Below are 19,903 nucleotides of genomic sequence, written 5' to 3'. Positions count from 1 at the left end.
GTCAAATAGTCTACATATTACAAATTATTGTATAAATACAAGGCAACTGGGTCACACCCAAAAAACAAGATGCTTGAGGTCGGGTCTGACCAATAATGAGAACTGGTTAGAAGAAAAAATAATAAAAATAAAATAATAAATAAAATAATAATAATAATAATAATAATAATAATAATAATAATAATAGTAGTAGTAGTAGTAGTAGTAGTAATAATAATAATAATAATAATAATAATAATAATAATAATAATAACCTGATTAAAACTGTTAAATGTAATTACACATGAAGTATAAAAAGAATAAGAAAAAAAAACAAAAACAAACAAACAAAACGGTACCATAGCCTATACAAGTACATACTAAGTTAAGAATACAACATTGTTAAAGTGACAGAAAAAAAAATAAATAAAGACTGAGAATTTACATGATTATAATTTAAAAAAACAGTTCAAGCACTTGTTTTTTTAATAATGTATTGTTTAATAATTTTAGTTTAGGATTCCTCTTTATAAGATCATTATACAATCTTGGACCGTAATTAGAACTGTGCCTTAGACCTGCTTCAGTCTTACATTTTGGTTCAATGAGGGGGAGCGAAATATTGTATCTTCTTGTGTTGTGGCCAAAATTGTTTGATAATTATCATAATTTCATACAATAAGTTTGATAATTATTCAACATTTAACTGTGTTGTCTTTATTGGGATCCGCGACCCTGTTGGATGGGGTTATAACTACGAATTGTAAAGATGGCTGACAAATGAATATCAATATTTATATCAATATATAATAGCAAAGATCACAATTTTTTCACGACAAAACAGTTAACTGTAACAACAGACGAGCTGGGAACAATAATTATTGTACGATTTCAAGATAGTATATTTAAAATATAATTTCTCTTTGGGTATGAAATACAAAATAAAAAATCAAGAGGTGAAACATTAGTACACACCTGGAAACATCAAACAGCAGCATGCCGATTGACAGTGCTTCAGTCCGTGTCGGAGAAAGACAGACAGACAAAAATATTGAGACGAAGTTTAGGTTAAAATCTGAAGACAGGTTTTTGACTTTAGTGTCATGCTGTACAATTCATGTTAAAAAATGCACTAAAGTACTTTTTACTTCTCTAAACTATTGTTAATAAAATAAAGTCGCTATATTTTAATTCCTCAAACTTATCTATATATATATATAATTTGAACTGGTAATGGAAATTATGGGAAAACGGCTGAACGAATTTTAATAAATGGCCCCTCATTTTGAAGCTTGGAACCCAAAGTTTTCGAAAAAATAGTAGTTTTCAGTGAAATGTCAATTTTCCTACATAATTTTCCTATTTTCCAAAATCCATCTGTCGTCAGTTTTGAGAACTACCTAATTGCATTCAGGAGAAGCGAAACGAGCATCAAGTCGGCCTTGTTGCATTTCAGAATAAAACAAAACACACACTACAGTAAATAATATTACACGAAGGCCATGATCTGCAAGAATGCTGACATATTTAGAACTCAAATTAAATTGTTTATTAAAAACTTAACTTACTAAAAATAATTTACAGGTTCGATTCTGTGGTGTGTAATTTTCTGGGTACAGCTGTGTATTGGATATTAAAAACTGCAAAACTTGACGTGGTTTGATGACATTATTACTATTAGAAATGAAATATTATTGTAGTTAATGCCGTGATGTGACTATTTTTCATTAATTATACATATTAATGCTATATTGATGATATGAAAGTGAAACGTTTTGGGGTTATATAAGTAGACGTAGAGAATAACTTAAATTCGATTTTGATTTCTATATTTTACTGAGTGGCGGCTATATAGTATATATAGTATATGTTACTGAAAGCTATAAAACTTACGTAAGATAATAATATTATTAAAAATCAAATATTTTTATAGTTATTAATCAAGTGGGGTTGGGTCTTTTTCATATATTTAATGGCGGTGTGGTGTAGATATTTATATGCGTGGTTCTCTTCAGTATTGTCTCGAGAGAAAGAGTATCTTTCATTATTATGGAAGCAAATAACTTTCAGAATGTCTGGTATTCTTTATTGAAAATAAATCTGAAAAATATTTGTTTGAACGTCTAATGAAATTAGTTTGCAGCATTTGCTGCACAAGGCACTAGTTATATTATAAAATGTATTTTGAAAACGGGACGGAGCGTGAGAATCAACATATTTGCTACCATTCTTAACAAACAGACGAGCATTATTTTGAATAATTATGCGTGGGATAACAAGCGTAGTAAATATAGTCTGTAATGATTTTCACAGAATGACGTTATCCACAATCTCGGAGAAATAAATCGCTAGGGAATGAAAAGGTCGATCTATTTCACAACTAGTTATGTATATGATGATAATGAAATAGACTTATAATAAAATTCCTATCCTAATGTTACACCACGAGCCTACAGGACCAATTACGATATAGTGTCCAGTTTTAATGAAAATTAAACGGAACGCACTCCATGCTGATGTTGACGGCGGTAATGGATAGCAAGTGAACGGCATAATATTTTACATGCATAACTGCCTCGACAAAAGGAAAAAAAATCTGAATGTGGACTAGTAGGTTTCTGGTTTCTAGGTAACGAGGTATAGTACGAAATTCACGTCATCGTAGCAGGACCTTCATGTCATAACACCGTGTAAATACGGTGCAATCACGAGTTATTGCCATTCCCAGCGGCGGCTATTCCTGTGTGCGCCGCAATAACAGCTTTCATCTGCAATATGTACTGATAAAATAAAAATGGAAATAAATGCTCTTATACACGCAATCTGTAAACAAACGTCCGTCCTGAGTGCAATTTGTGGTAGTAATATCAACATAACATTCCACTCGTGCCCGCCTCGTGTTCCTGATCCCTAGCAAAGAGCTGCGGTGTGACACGGCAGCCGTATGAACAGAAATTTTCAACATTTTTCAGTCAATTTTTGTCTTTTTGTCCAAGCTAATGTAAATTATGTAGTGTAGTGGCTACTGTCTTACGTATGGATTTATACAGGGCGTTTCCGAGGTGGTGTTACAAGCTTTCAGGGATGATGGCGAAGGGCACATGTATCAATTTGAGATAATAATAATAATAATAATAATAATAATAATAATAATAACAATAATAATAATAATTTATTTAACCTCGCAGAGTTAAGACCATACGGCCTTCTCTAACACTCAACCAGGAGTAAAAACTGCGTTACAAAAACACTACAAATTTACAAAGTACACTACAATTTTACACACAAAACTGAAATAAGATAATAATAATAAAATGTAAACAACAAGTAAGAAGAAATCATACATAACATATAACATACAGAAAGAAAGAAAAAAGCATAATAAAATGTGAACAGCAGGTCAAAATAAATGAGGCATACAAAGTATAAAAAAATAAGACAATTATTCATAATAATAATAATAATAATAATAATAGTAATAATAAAATAATAATAATAATGATAAAATAATAATAATAATGATAAAAACAAGAAAGGTAATAATGATAATAATAATAATAATACTAATAATAGTAATAATACTAATAGTAGTAATAAAATAGTGCAGTACAAAGCATACAGTGAATACAATATTTTTAAGTACACACAGTAAGGAAAATTATGACTATATACAGGGTGTTCCGAAACTATTCGTTCAAAATAATACATGAGGTAGAGAACATCAAAACAAATATATTTTTTAATGGTACATATGGTCCCTGAAGGAAATTTCTGATCCTAGGGACGATTTACACAGAAGGTAGTTTAGCATGCTAATTACATCAGTGGCATTCACAGGAACTGCTCGAATGCGCGACCATTAGCCTTCTTCTGTTTCCACAACGGTTTCATACACCAGCTGCTTCATATGCCCCCAGAGGAAGAAATCCAGACACGTGAGGTCAGGTGACCTGGGTGGCCAGGCCACGGGGCCACCTCGGACGTTCCATCGATTCCTTATCGAAATATATTTGTTTTCATGTTCTCTACCTTCTGTATTAATTTGAACGAATAGTTTCGGAACACCCTGTATATAGCTCATATTATTACATTAGAGATATACCACTATCGGAAAATATGAAAACAAAAATATAAAATAAGTTGAATATCACTAGAACATTAAAAAAATGTGAATACGTGGAAACATGCAATGCAACACTTGTCATAATAGTAAGTTAGTTTGGCAACTCGTCATAAGATAATTTTCTAACTTGGATTTGAAAGATTTCAATGTTCGGCAGCCCTTGACTTCAGGCGGCAGAGAGTTCCAGTGACGAGAGGTAGCAACAGTGAAAGATGAGGAATACAGAGACGATGTGTGAAGTGGAATTTCTAGCGTGTTATCGAGTTGTGATCGAGTGTTAATATTATGATAGCGAGAGAGAGTATGAAAACGAGTGAATAAATAATAGGGGGATGAAGTGTGCATAATTCGATATAAGAGAGAAAGTGAGTGCAGATTTCTCCTCTCATGTAACCTAAGCCATGATAACTTCTCGAAAGAAGGTGAGACAAGGAACCCTGGTCCGGAAATGACTGAGTCGAAAGTTACAAGCAAAAATAGTTCTGTGGAAATCAAATAATTTTATTTCTCAGTACACCTTATTTATGTGTATTTATCTGTACATCTTACACATACTGTATTCATCTGACGTTGTTTACGTTGTCTACTTACAGTATTCCAATCAGTGCGCTGTCTGAGGGGTGGGGACAGGAAGCTACACTAAAGCAATGCAGATAGCGTAATGTGTAACGGACATGGTCGGTCCTGATATGCACGTCTGTAGACAGCAGTGTATGTGTACAAGTTGCAGTGTCCAGTCGATCAGTCCTAGTGAAATGGAGGAGTACACGAGAGCGGAATAAGCAGACCTGATGAGCCAATGGGAACAGTAGACAAGCTCACAAGTTGTATCGGGACAAGTACCCACGTAGGAGACATCCGGCCCATACCATCTTTCCACGACTGTTCCAAAAGTTCAGGGAAGGAGGGCACGTGGTACCAAATTACAATTCCATTTCCACACAACTATTTTTGCCTATAACTTTCGACTCAGTCATTTCCGCACCAGGGTTGCTTATCTCAAATTGATACATGTGCCCTTCGCCATCATCTCTGAATGTTTGTAACACCACCTCGGAAACACCCTGTATATACAGTGCTAATGAAGGGTGTGGGCTGAACGGTTAATGAGTAACCATAGAGTAATTAAAAATTTAATAAGTTAAAAATATATTATACAGTAAGTATAACTAAAATGAAATCAGATAAAGAAGGTAAGAGTAAATAATTTCTAAATTGTAAGATATAAATGACTTACTATTGTGTATATTAATAATAATAATAATAAAAATAACAATAATAATGATAACAATAATAATAATAAAAATAAAAATAATAATAATTTTTATCTGAACGATAATAATGGTTTTTAATTCAATTTATTGGGTTGTTTTACGACGCTGTATCAACATCTAGATTATTTAGCGCCTGAATGATATGAAGGTGATAATGCCGGTGAAATGAGTCCGGGGTGCAGCACCGAAAGTTACCCAGCAATTGCTCGTATTGGGTTGAGGGAAAACCCCGGAAAAAACCTCAACCAGATAACTTGTCCCGACCGGGATTCGAACCCGGATAATAATGGTACACTTTTTGTTCGCACTCCCGATGAAGCAAATGCTTGTGGTCGGGAGTGGAGTTTACATTGAATTAGGCTGTTTATTTATTTACTTATTTATTTATATACTTATTTATTGCTTATTTATTTATTACTTATTTATTTATTTACTTATTTATTTATTTACTTATTTCTTTATTTACATATTTATTTACTTATTTATTTACTTATTTCTTTATTTACTTACTTATTTCTTTATTTATTTACTTATTTATTTATTTATTTGTTTATTTATTTGCTTATTTATTTACTTATTTATTTACTTATTTATTTATTTATTTCCTTATTTATTTATTTACTTATTTATTTACTTATTTATTTATTTACTTATTTATTTATTTATGTATTTACTTATTTATTTACTTATTTATTTACTTATTTAGTTATTTATTTATTTGTTTTGTTTGTTTGTTTGTTTGTATGTACGTTTGTTCATTCGTTTATTAATTAATTTATTTATTTACTTATTTATTTATTGATCTGACCCAATTTAAGCCTACACTAAAATAATTATCTAATTATTTAATTTAAGTAATCAAATGTAAGTCAGCAAAGTAAAGTGAAAAATACCAAAATAATGATACAAGAAATACAATGAAATTATATAAAATGCACAGAAGAATAGGTTAAATAGAAAGTACGAATACAAGGGGCGATGGCCTGGCCCCTTTAATAAATAATAAAATAAATTGAAAAAATATTAAATAATACAATTGTAAAATAAATATAAAATATAATGCAATAATATGGTGGAGTGATATATTTTATACATAAATTATATCTTATTTATATTTTATTAATTGAATTTTGGAAGATTTGTAACATAATATCGATAGTTCCATTTTAAATTCTGAAATTCTTCCATAGCCTCTGCGGTCTTTAAAAGGAGTCGCTTTCGGCCATGTTGGAAACCATAAACATAATGGCCTGCATGCAGTGTGACGTAATCACTAGACAACAGAATACTATAACAAGTGTACTTCATCCATTTTTGCAGTGATCTTTCGGAGTCGTATCGTCAGAATTGAATATCAGTACCTCGTTAAAGGAGAATCTCTTTTGAGATAATTATGAATCTATAGAGGAGTTTAGCTCGAAAGTTGTTGTTTTGAGGACATAATAACAAAGTGGTTGTTATTTTATAACTGTTTTTAATTTGTTTGAAGTTAAAACTGCTAAAATGACTTCCTATGTAACTAATTTTCAAAGACAAACAGTTTGTTAGCGGCACCATTAGCTTGCAAGTTAACGTTGTTTGTGTTTGGAACACAATGACCACTTCAAAACCTCCGTTGCTTTTCGCGTTCATCCATTAGCGGGGAGACGAAAAATAAGAGAAAAGTATAAATTAAAAGGCAGGTGCGCGCCCTCCGAGCAAACCATTACATAAATTAGCTTGTGTGGGCCTAATTCTGTGTGCCCAGTACATTTCCACCGCGCATAATGAATTCAACTATCTGAACCGTACACGCTGCGTAATATGAGATGCCTAGAACAAATACATTAGATGGTTATACTTCCCTGCAACGCGTTAATGCTAATTCATTTTTAAATTTTATCCCTCTGGTGTTTAATTACTTTCCTTCGCCTCTTTGTCCATAGAAATAATTGCATCGTTGTGAAAATATACTTTTCTGTTTCGAGGCCGCAATTCTCATAACAGCTACTGTTTCAGGAGTTATAGATTCTAGAACATTTAACACACTGCTCAGTCGATATAAAAGAAAGTCAATGTTTACCTACTTAGATATAACACGCGGAGCAAGTCCCCTGCAATCGGAAAGCATCATGTTTAGGTAGAGCTTGAAAGTCAATGAATATTATGGACAGTAAAAAATCGATCATGCGGGAATGGGTATTTAAGAATTATTGTTAATTCATTAAAAAAAGTGAATCTACAACGTTAATATAAATTGATTTTATTTCCTAGAATATAGCCTAGCTATCTATCTATAAAATCCAAATATAAGAGAATAAATAAATAGATAGACAGACAGACAGACAGATAGATAGATAGATAGATAGATAGATAGATAGATAGATAGATAGATAGATAGATAGATAGATAGATGGATGGATGGATGGATGGATGGATGGATGGATGGATGGATGGATGGATGGATGGATGGATGGATGGATGGATGGATGGATGGATGGATGGATGGATGGATGGATGGATGGATGGATGGATGGATGGATGGATGGATGGATGGATGGATGGATGGATGGATGGATGGATGGATAGATGGATAGATAGATAGATAGATAGATAGATAGATAGATAGATAGATAGATAGATAGATAGATAGATAGATAGATAGATAGATAGATAGATAGATAGATAGATAGATAGATAGATAGACAGACAGATATTACCTTAAACTCTCCAGTAATATCCTGTTTTCAAGGCGTTGAATAATATATACGAGTACTTTGAACAATTTAAGTCGCACAGAATTGTGTGCACTCAAAGTTGGGCCCTGGCGTCTTGTCAGCCCATTTGATTTGTGTGATTATAAAGGGAAGAATTGTAACGGTGTCGTGTATAGTTCCTGGGGTAGCTCAGTCGGTAGAGCATTCGTACGCTAAGCGAAGGGTCCCGGGATCGATATCCGGTCCCGGAACAATTTTTCCCTTGAAATTATTTAAGCCTGCTTTACAGGGAGCTACTACCTGAAAGCCAGATTTGCATAATGTATTCGTTACTGGAGATACGTCAACAGAAAGCCACAATTTAAGTCACACAGAATTATGTGCACTCAAAGTTGGGTTCTGGCGTCTTGTCAGCCCATTTGAGTTGTGTGGATATAAAAAGAAGAATTTTAACGATGTCGTGTGTAGTCCGTGGGGTAGCTCAGTCGGTAGAGCATTCGTACGATAAGCGAAGGGTCCCGAGATCGGTACCCGACCCGGAACAATTTTCCCTTGAAATTATTCGAGCCTGCTTCACAGGGAGTTTCTATCTGAAACCCAGATTTGCATAATATTTACTTTGTTAGAAGTACTCAGACGTGAACGTGTTTGTGACATGATGTCTTACCGATATGCGGGGGCTTTGATTCTCGTCACAACAGACCACGTTGTACTATTTCGCTGCTTTCTTTAGACTCAAACGCATTCTACTAAATAGAAAATAAAATAAAAATGTTATGTTTTATTTAACGACGCTCGCAACTGCCGAGGCTATATCAGCGTCGCCGGTGTGCCGGAATTTTGTCCCTCAGGAGTTCCTTTACATGCCAGTAAATCTACTGACATAAGTCTGTCGCATTTAAACACGCTTAAATGCCATCGACTTGGGCCGGGATCGATCCATCAACCTCGAGGAAAGAAGGCCAGCGCTATATGGACTGCGCTACCCAGACCGATTTACTACTACTATTGTCATAGGTACAACTACTTTATCAACTAATATAAATGGAAATTATGTAGAGTGAAGCATTTTGAAATATGAAGTTATGATAAATGGCAATTTGAAAATATGCCCATACTGACATAAAAACAATTTTATTATTTTAGAAACTTTGAAGTAAAATTGAACAAATTCCATTGACAGGAGAAAAGGATATATAGTTATGGTGTTTTTAAGTGGGAAATGTCCTAAAATTTGCACTTAATTTTTTTTTTGTGTCAATTTAAAGTTAATATTATAATTGAAGATTCCACTGCAAGAATGATGGATGTCATTTGGAATACTTTTTGCAGGAGAAGCAATTGAAAGTTTGAAATGCTTAGCGCTCAAAGCTTAACTGTGATTTTCCGATCATTACTGGACAATGACTATCAGTGTTAATGCCATATAACTCTCTATGTACATTCTATATGTCTTAAGCTACGCATTGGCAGTCTGGTTCATTTTCGACAAGAAAGTGACATCCATCATTCTTGCAGTGGACTCTTCAATTGTATTGCTCACTGAGACAATGAAAGCATTTTTAAACCAACTTATAAGCGGAATTGAACAAATTCCTTTGACAAAATTAAAGTACACATAATAATGGTGTATTAAGCTGAAACACATCTCTAAAATGTTCACATTTTCCACTAGAATGTCCCTTTAAGCAAAATATAAAGGGAATTCGAGTTAATGATTCTATAAAGTACAACAAAATCTCTACAATCGAAAATCCATACTTCATAACTTCGCACAAATATACTTTTCCGTCAACTATTTCACAAAACTAGAAAAAATCTTCCTCCCTGTCGCAAATTTGTCCCTGATAAGCAAATTTCTAACGAGGGATGATGGAAATCCATCCACCCCTTGATTTGTCGCCACAAAATCATGGATAGGGAGGGTGGGCATTCGAATTGATATACGGAATTCGCTAGGATTTATAACACATGCATATTGGTGTTTGCATACGTCATTACTTCCACCCCCGTTTGCTGAAAACATTTACATGAATTATGTGCATTTGATCTTTATGGGGCCGTGTATTGATTTCGCTCGTGCTGTAGCTATATGCTGAGGAAGTTGTGAATTCAGACACTGTGCAGGGCTTTGACGATGTTAGAAAACTCTGGATTAAAAATATTGATTTTGAGGTAGCGATTTTTTTAAATACTAATATTGGAACGCCATTAAAGCAGTAGAAATAACCCCACCTCTGTTACGGTTGACGTATTACAGACGTCGTTCAGCGGTAGAGACCCTTAGGCCCAATTGTATAAAACTCCCTGACTAAAGATCAACTTTGATCGAAGATCGAAAAGTGAACCGAGTTCAGACACTTCTTCTATTGTATAAAACTTTTCTGCGATCAAATTACCTTGGTTCAAATGCAATCTAAGTTCACGTGAAAAGGATTTGGCAACATCGCATAAACAGGTGAAATACGTGATGCGCGGACCATGTTATACAGGTTTGTTCAGTGTTGCCAATCTAGCGACTTTAACTCTTTTTCAACAACAATTTCTTTTAACTTTTGTATTGCTTAAATAGGGATTTAGTGACCTTTTTAGCACCCCATAGTGACAAAATGTAAGCTTTCTTTGTTGATAATGAGAAATCTAGCGACTTTGCAACTACTTTTTGGCGACTTTCCATACACTCTGTTGCAGACACTGTTTTTTTTTTTTGTGTAATGTAAATAATGGCGGACAATAAGAAGAAGGCTGACTGTTCTCCAAGTTGTTATCCTGTTATGGTGTTTGATACTGCTAAACATAATAAAGCTTTATAAAACGACAATTTTCGTTTAGTAATACAGTTAATTGAACATTTATGAATGTACCTATCATATCCATTAATAATTAATGGTTGTTATAAACATAATATAATTATAGGTTATGTTATTTGATAATGCTGAACACGATAGAGCCTTATAAAATATAAGATTGTTTGTGTATTAAGGCAAGAAATTGAAAGAAATATATATAAATGTACCTAACATATCTATTAATATTAATAATAATGGATATTTTATTTGCACAATCTGTCACTCGTATATTTCAAACAGAAAAGAAATAACTGAACTTGGATCATCTAACTTAATCGGAGAAATTTCTTCAGTCAAAGTTGACTTTAGTTTGAGACAAATTAATCTCAGATTAGACTTTATACAACACAAAATTCCAAGTTCAGCTGAAACAAGGATCAATTTAACCTCTGATCTAAGATTAAATGGTTTATACAATCGGGCCTTAATCTTTCATCCCATTTCTCCTGTCTCCCTTCACTCTGAACCCCAAGGCAAGGTTCCTACATCTACTATATTTCTATTCTTATACTCCCCTTTTCGACGTAGAACGCGGTTTTCGCACTCCGAGTGTGGACACGCATTTAGAGATCAGTGGTGAAACAAAAAATTACAGAGTTTCAAATGGTTACCGTAACAAGCCATAGGCAAACGCCAATGTTATAAGTGAAGCGGTTCTTTCCAGAACTTGCCTTATAACCACTATAAGTAATTTTTCAGGCAAAGCGAAAAAAAACACACAACTAATTCCTATAATCTTTGTCAGACTTACTGAATATTTTACTATATCTGATGAAATACATTTCCTTCTCTTTTAAAGAAGTGCTCGCTATACCAAATTCCTCTGTTAGAGCAGTGTTTTCCAAGCTCCTGGATTTGTTTTGTTTTCGTATGTTCACTGAACAGCATACTTGAGCTGTGGATGCCGCCGAGCTATACTGCATACTTACCTCTACACTGTTGAGGATTGCTTGGAGACTCTAGGTCAGTATTCCGCAACCTTTTTCTACTCACGGCACACCCTAGACGGGCCTAGACTCAACACGGCACCCCAAAATGTTAATCCCCTCAAAACCTGTGATGTGACTCTCTTCATATAATTACGTAATAGAATCAAGTTAATAATAATAATAATAATAATAATAATAATAATAAGATGGGAGGATAATATTAAAATGGATTTGAGGGAGGTGGGATATGATGATAGGGACTGGATTAATCTTGCACAGGATAGGGACTTATATGAGGGCGGCAATGAACCTTCGGGTTCCTTAAAAGCCTTTTGTAAGTAAGTAAGTATGAAAGTATAATAATAATAAAATTATTATTATTATTATTATTATTTTCATCATTATTATAAAAGAGAAATCTACTCTTTCATTATCTTATTAACAATTTATGAACTTTAATTCACTGTAGAAAGTATAGCCTACATTTCTATTACTAATATTAAAGTAGATAACTCTACTCATACTTTCAATGTGATACTTGGTCCTGCTTAGCTACACACAGGTAGCTGATCTGTGGCGGAATCGTTGACAGTGCAAGTCTAATTTCTTCATTCATGGATCTGAGTCTCTCCCTCTTTGATGTTTTAATTTCGTTAACAAATGTCGTTTCAATTTACTGGGAACCATAGCGGCATTACTGAGCTTTTCACCACACACACCACACCAAGATAACCTGTAAGATAAATAATTATCACTAAACTACCGGTGCACTACTTTTTATTTGTTTTTTCGGGCTCAATGGTTTCAATACTTGCACTCGCGGACGAACACTGCGTACAAAGGACTTGTCCATCTTGAAAGTATAAAATAGATCAGTATTAATAGAAAATAATAAAACTGTCACACAATTACAATTTTACGACCACTTCAGAGCACAACGTAATAGAACTGAAATAATTGTAACTATTGTTGCTTTGAGACATGAAATAATTGGTGTCTTGTGATTGGCCATCCAAATGACCAATCCTACTTGTAAAAATTTTTTCTCACGCCGCTTTCTAGCGAAATTCTAAATTTGGAAAAATCATGCAGAAACATTTCTTGAAAAATCCTCTGCTAAATGTAATCTGACACATTTTATTGAACCTGCACGTAACATTAAGAGAGTTTAGTAACTCAGGCATACTGTCTGCGAAAATTGTATTTTTGTTAAATTAAGACAGGGATCTTATATATTATTTATATATATTATTTTAATGTACCGAAGTACATATGATATTTCCATGCAGATATTCTGCGTCATCATACGATGAAAGAGTAATGGAACGGAGAAAAATTCTCTCCGGCGCCGGGATTTGAACCCGGGTTTTCAGATCACGTGCTGATGCTTTATCCACTAAGCCACACCGGATACAACTCCGACGCCGGTTAGAATCGTCTCGGATTAAGCTCCAACTCTTGGGTTCCCTCTAGTGGCCGCCCTCTGCACTGCGTCATAGATATCTATGAACGCAGGACCGAAGTCCACACATGTGCTGAGGTGCACTCGATATGAGTGACTAGTTGGCCGGGATCCGACGGAATAAGCGCCGTCTTAAATCACGGAGTGATTTACGCATATCATATATATTATTTTAATGTACCGAAGTACATATGATATTTCCATGCAGATATTCTGCGTCATCATATGATGAAAGAGTAATGACCAATAGCAGGACTCTATAGGCCCTAAATGACAATTTTTTTTAGTATCTCTACATTAATTTAGTGCACGAAACTCGTACCATGAAATACCTACAGTTGCAGACGTGTGGACGAGCACAGGTGTAGTGTAAAGCTTGCCTACATCCTTTACCAGCCAAAATCGATTTGCGTAATCCCTCACAAGGAATCAAATTGGACAGATGAGCGCTCTTGAAATGGATTCAGTCTCCGACGCAGATGTCTGTCGCACAGATAACCCGCTCAATTAAACAATGATCTGATCAACAATGTGTGAAATGCTTGAGCTAACAATACGCACTCTGACGTTTTTCAGTGACAAATTTCACGCATGAATATCCGTTGCTATAGCGATACCCTCTATACACAGTGGGGCGGAAAGAAGTACGATATCGAATAGCGCTGGTGTTAAATACGTCATACCAGAAATGGACAGTGCCGGGTTGAGTTAGGTTAGGCATCCGTGAAATTCCGTTCTTTGAAGATTGCTGTCAGTAAACACGATGTAAGTGTTCCTTTTGTTTTGTCAAGTTAGGTGCAGAGAAAATATATTCTGAATAAATGTCATCGTTAATACATTATTATTATTATTATTATTATTATTATTATTATTATTATTATTATTATTATTATTATTATTATTATTGTTATTTATGTTTATTTATTTTATTTTATATTTATATTTATATTATCGGTTGCTCCGTATGGTTGTGAAACTCGTATTCTCAATTTGAGAGAGGAACATAGGTAAAGGGTGTTTGAGAATAAGGTTCTTAGGAAAATATTTGGGGCTAAGCGGGATGACGTTACAGGACAATGGAGAAAGTTACACAACACAGAACTGCATGCATGGTATTCTTCACCTGACATAATTAGGAACATTAAATCCAGACGTTTGAGATGGATACGGCATGTAGCACGTATGAGCGAATCCAGAAATGCATATAGAGTGTTAGTTGGGAGGCCGGAGGGAAAAAGACCATTAGGGAGGCCGAGACGTAGATGGGAAGATAATATTAAAATAGATTTGAGAGAGCTGGGATATGATGATAGAGAATGGATTAATCTTGCTCAGGATAGGGACCAATGGCGGGCTTATGTGAGGGCGGCAATGAACCTCCGGGTTCCCTAAAAGCCAGTAAGTAAGTATTATTATTATTATTATTATTATTATTATTATTATTATTATTATTATTATTTACTTTTGACTTTTAAGGAACCCGGAGGTCCATTGCCGCCCTCACATAAGCCCGCCATCGGTCCTTATCCTGAGCAAAATTAATCCATTCTCTATCATCATATCCCACCTCCCTCAAATCCATTTTAATATTATCTTCCTATCTACGTCTCGGCCTCCCTAAAGGCCTTTTTCCCCCTCCGGCCTACCAACTAACACTCTATATGCGTTTTTGGATTCGCCCATACGTGCTACATGCCAAAGAATTATTATAAAAAAAAAGAATTATTATTATTATTGTTATTATTATTATTATTATTATTATTATTATTATTATTATTATTATTATTATTATTATTATTATTATTATTATTATTATTATTATTCTGTGTGTGCTCGCTTGAAAAAGTACTTAGGACATTTGGTAACTCTCTATAAATCCAGTCAGGAGTCTTTATTTGACTTTAACCATTTTACCAGATTGTAGAGAATCGTTTCCGCTTTCAGAATATATAAAAATCTCATTTTAACAAAAAATTGACTTGAGACCTTTTTCCTCCCGGCCACAGAATTAAGAAAGTTCTAAAACTCTCTCAAGTTAAAAAAAATACACGTTTCAAAGTATCTCTTTGTTCAGAAATTGAAAGTTTTACATATCTAATTTATTATTAGAATAAATAATAATTAAATTCAATGTTTAAACTGTATAATTGTTGTACAATTTGTTTGTATTCTGGACCCTCGTGGTCAACTGCAAATCAGCAGCAGAATTATTAAATTGTATTAGTAGTAAAATAACTTGAAGATGTATACAATATTTAATAGGAGGGACAAGAATGGAAATTTAGATCTGGCTTAGGTATATCTTTCCACAACTGTCCTTCAGCCATCATATTTCGCTAATTTCTTAAGCCAAAGAAATTGATAAACACATTTTGAAGATCTCAGTTGATAATACATTCATCCATTATTCTCCAACATCAATAGAATAAATATGTTGTGGCCAGAATATTGTTCTGAATGTAACCATCGCGCTTTCTTCTTTTCAGAGCTGGAGGATGCTGTGCGAAAAGCTCGCGCTGAAGAGATCCGAATTCCGTTCGGGGTTGGAATTGCCGGCGTTGTGGCCCAAAGTAAAGAGATAATCAACATCAAAGACGCTTATCAGGTCAGTGACTACCTCCACATAATTTCTTGCAATGTTTAATACCAAGACAGTATATGATACAGCGATGAGTTCTACTGTGTTTTTTGCGCTACATTTTCAAGAAATAGGAAATTTTAATAGGCATATGTTCAGCAAAATCCACTTGTTATTAGAGAACGAAGTCTGGACACCAAAACATTGCCTAGAGGAGGCTACACGTTTACCCTTAAATTGACCATGTATCCTATAGGATATAACAGGTTAATAGGCTATATGCTATAATTTTAATAGAATAATAGAAAAAAAATTAGTAGGAAAATTTTATTTCACAATACTATAATATTGTACACTAGGAGTGTATTTAAACTCCAAACTTTCTTGGGGAGAGCATGTTGATAATGTTACAGGCAAAGCATGGAGGGCACTTCACTTTATTATGAGAATCTTGAGAAAGGCTAGCCCCAAATCGAGGGAAATAGCATATCTAACATTAGTGCGACCGTTAATGGAATACGGAACTACGTGTTGGGATCCCTATAGAATATATCAGATAAATTCCTTAGAAAGAATCCAGTATAGGGCAGCTAAATTTGTTAAAGGTAAAAGAGAAGATGGGAACGATACGATAAAAGAACTTAAATGGGAAACTTTGGAAAACAGAAGTAGGAAAACTAGAATAACATCATTGTATAGAGCACATCTAGGTCAGAAAGCATGGGTAGACATAACGGCTCGGTTAGAAAAGCCAACGTACTATGGTAGGAACGATCATGATTTTAAAATCAAATGTAGGAAACAGAAAACGGATGTATGTAAATTCTCATTTTTAAATAGAACTATAAATGATTGGAATGACCTACGTGCAGCGGTCTTTGAGGGCTGTCCTTCCTTAAGGAGATTCAAGAATAATTTAAAGAGTTGTATATAAAGTGCAAATTAAAATTAAGGTGACATTCAACATTTAATTTTTTAAGGTGACATGTATTTATCTAGCCTGACGAGTTTACTTCCTTGGTTTGAATTGTAAATTATTTAAAAATAGCGTGTAAGAGGGCCTTAGACTAGAAATGTTTAGTTTAAATGTAGTTCTGTTTATAAGTATGCATAAGAATGCAATTATTTGACTTATTTGAACTGTTGTATCAGTGAAGCGAGGTGAGTCAGTGAAGTTATGGTTTTACAGTGCAGTGAACAGTTCCGATCAGTGATAATTTATAGCGTCAATGAAATGTGTTCTATAGTGTCAGTGAAATGTGTGCTAAAGTGTCAGTGAAATGCGTCATAGTGCCACTACAGGGAATGAGATGAGAGTAAAGTGAAAGACTATTGAAACTTATGTAGGACCTATACATAATTATGTAGGTTGTGTTGTAAAATTAGGTGTTTTATTTTATGTTTTATTATTATTGTGTTAAATTGTATTGTGTATTCTTATTGTATTGTGTATAAAATTGTATATGTGTTGTAAATTGTATTGCGTATTGTAAATTTTATTGTGTATTGCTTATCATTTTAACTGTGTATTGTTAATATTGTATATACCACTGCCACCGGGTGCTTGCCCACTTGCAGTGTAAATACATACATATAAAATATAGACATTGCGATAGTTGTTTTCTTTACGGTCCGACAAGGTTTAATAAACTAGTGTGAGAAATGAAGCTTTGCCAAGTTAAGGGTGAAGGAACACTGGCTAAAGCATGACGTTAGTTGTTTACTTTACTGATGTACCTTCAAGTTCGTACGCAAGACGAAGGACGTTGCGTGAAGGGAGCTCTATTCATTCTAAGTTTAATGGGTGCGGGTAATGAATTGTTTAGTACATTCAATAGATTGATTGAACACAGCATACCTACTTTATATTTACAAAGTAAACTTCTCGTCAGGAGTTCAGTTGTGATCTAGTGAAGGTACTGTGAAAGTGTATTAAAATGCCGCCAATAAAATCTGCAACTTTGCCTGTTCTTGTAAAAGGGCTCGGAGATGACAATTTTTTAAATCAAGGACGAAAATATTAATGGGTCATTCAATAATTAGTGGCAACAATGTTTTCATGTGGCTCTATCAGCGGTAAATGATCCAAGCTGATAACAATGAGAAAGAAGAGCATCTGATGTATGTTATCTGTGAGTTTGAAGACAATAATCGCTTTTATAAAATATTTGTAGTGAGTTTAATTTGTATAATGTTATCCGTAGTGCTCTAAAATGTTTAACAAATACAAACAATTATCTCTTCAATTTTGGTTGGTGTCAATGAACCCAGGTTTCATCTAAAGATATGATAAGTAGAAGGAAACGCTCGCCTTCACATCCATAGCGTTCTAAGTGCAATCTCGCTGTTTCCATTCTCTGCCACATGTTTTCCTCGTTAAGATTGTGTGGAACCCACCGAGCGCAGATTTTCCTCATCTTTAACTTCTTAAGTATGTGAAGAATCGTACCAGGAGCAATTACAACTTCCTTTGCTACTTCAACACAAGTCCAACAACGGTGTTCTTCCAGCAGTGCTCTAACAACGTTCACATGCACATCATCACTTGCCGATTGCGGTCTGCCAGCTCCACGTTTTTGATGAACATCTTCCCTCCCGTTGCGAAATGCATATGACCACCTAGCCATGGTACGATATGGTGAAGGCTCTCTTCCTCAAGCTTCCAGTAATGCAGTATGGCATTGTCGAGCATTCTTGCCTCTTGCAATCTGAATTTTGATGAAGCATCTTTGTTCGTATTTGCTGAACATTTTAGAGCACTACAGATAACAGTCTACAAATCAAACTCACTACAAATATCTTATAAATGAGATTATTGTCTTCAAACTCACAGACAGTGTTGCCAACTCATAATTCCATTTACCGCTGCACAAGCTTAAAAAACCCGCTAAACTGTAGTTAAAAAAAACTCCAGAATTTTCTTAAAACATCACTTCCAAATTTGAAATATAAACTATACAGTTTTAGGAACTGAAGAATTTTATGTAAATATAGATTAAATTATGGAAAGTGTGTGTCACTTTGTAGGCTCTATGTTCTATGCAAATCGTCTTCATATTCTTAAAGAGTTTTACGCGGCATATTTCTTCAAAATTGAATTAAATAGATCAAGAATATTATATTGGAACTTCAGAAATAATCACATTCACAATCACACCAGTCGGTTCGAAATCTGATTTCACACACTGAGTAGGAGACGTACCTGCCAACAATGAGTCTGGTTTTAAGTGTTTAGTATATCTGTGTTACATGAACTGTAATGCGGAATGATAAATAATATATCATAAATGAAAATAATAATTCAGTTCATTATCTATTCTTTATGATTAAATACATCGATTCATTTACAGAAACAATGCCTACAAGATTAGACTAAGAGTTTAACGAATGTGCCATGCCTTCTTTGTACAACAACAATGGATGAGGCAGGAAACGGACGTGGTTGCACCAAATCGAGTTAACATAAAACGTTGATATTCTATACTCGCACAATGAAAAAGTGTGATAATACCATACTAAACTCTGGTTTATGATTAACTAACATTGTTGTTCGCAAGTACATATAAAAACAATTATAACATCTTTACAGAAAAAGAACTAAAAATATAATTTCCCTCTGCCGGAATCATAAAAAAACGCTAAATAAATAGCTAGCCGCTTACGGTAAAATTTTGTAGCTGACATAGTCCTGAAAACACCAGATTTAGCTACAAAACCGCTGACTTGGCAACACTTCTCACAGATAACACACTTCAGATGATCTTCTTTCTCATTGTTGTTAGCTTGGATCATTTCCCGCTGATAGCGCCACATACAAACATTCTTGCCACTAATTATTGAATGACCTATGTATTATGGCGTAAACAAAGAATGTAAGTTAGAAATGAAAGTTAAAATGTTTTGTGACTTACAAAAACACTTTGACTGTCTCCGTGGTCTGTTGGTCAGCATGCTGGCTTCCAGATCAGGAGGTCCCGGCTCGGCTCTCGGTGAAGTTTTCTTGAAGAAGAAGA

General features: G+C 34.2%; 1 protein-coding gene across 7 annotated transcripts in view; it reads left to right on the top strand.

The window, feature by feature from the left end:
• Pde6 (phosphodiesterase 6) overlaps window positions 1-19,903 on the top strand; it is an 840,004-nt gene that overhangs the window by 458,856 nt on the left and 361,245 nt on the right. For all 7 annotated transcript variants that reach the window (XM_069822899.1, XM_069822895.1, XM_069822898.1 and 4 more), the window contains one exon: window positions 15,799-15,917. In XM_069822899.1, coding sequence (XP_069679000.1) covers window positions 15,799-15,917 — 119 coding nt within the window. The remainder of the gene's footprint in view (window positions 1-15,798; window positions 15,918-19,903) is intronic.

Source organism: Periplaneta americana, chromosome 4 (assembly GCF_040183065.1).
Source record: "Periplaneta americana isolate PAMFEO1 chromosome 4, P.americana_PAMFEO1_priV1, whole genome shotgun sequence".
Taxonomy (NCBI): Eukaryota; Metazoa; Arthropoda; class Insecta; order Blattodea; family Blattidae; genus Periplaneta; species Periplaneta americana.
This window is presented reverse-complemented; position numbering and strand designations above follow the sequence as displayed.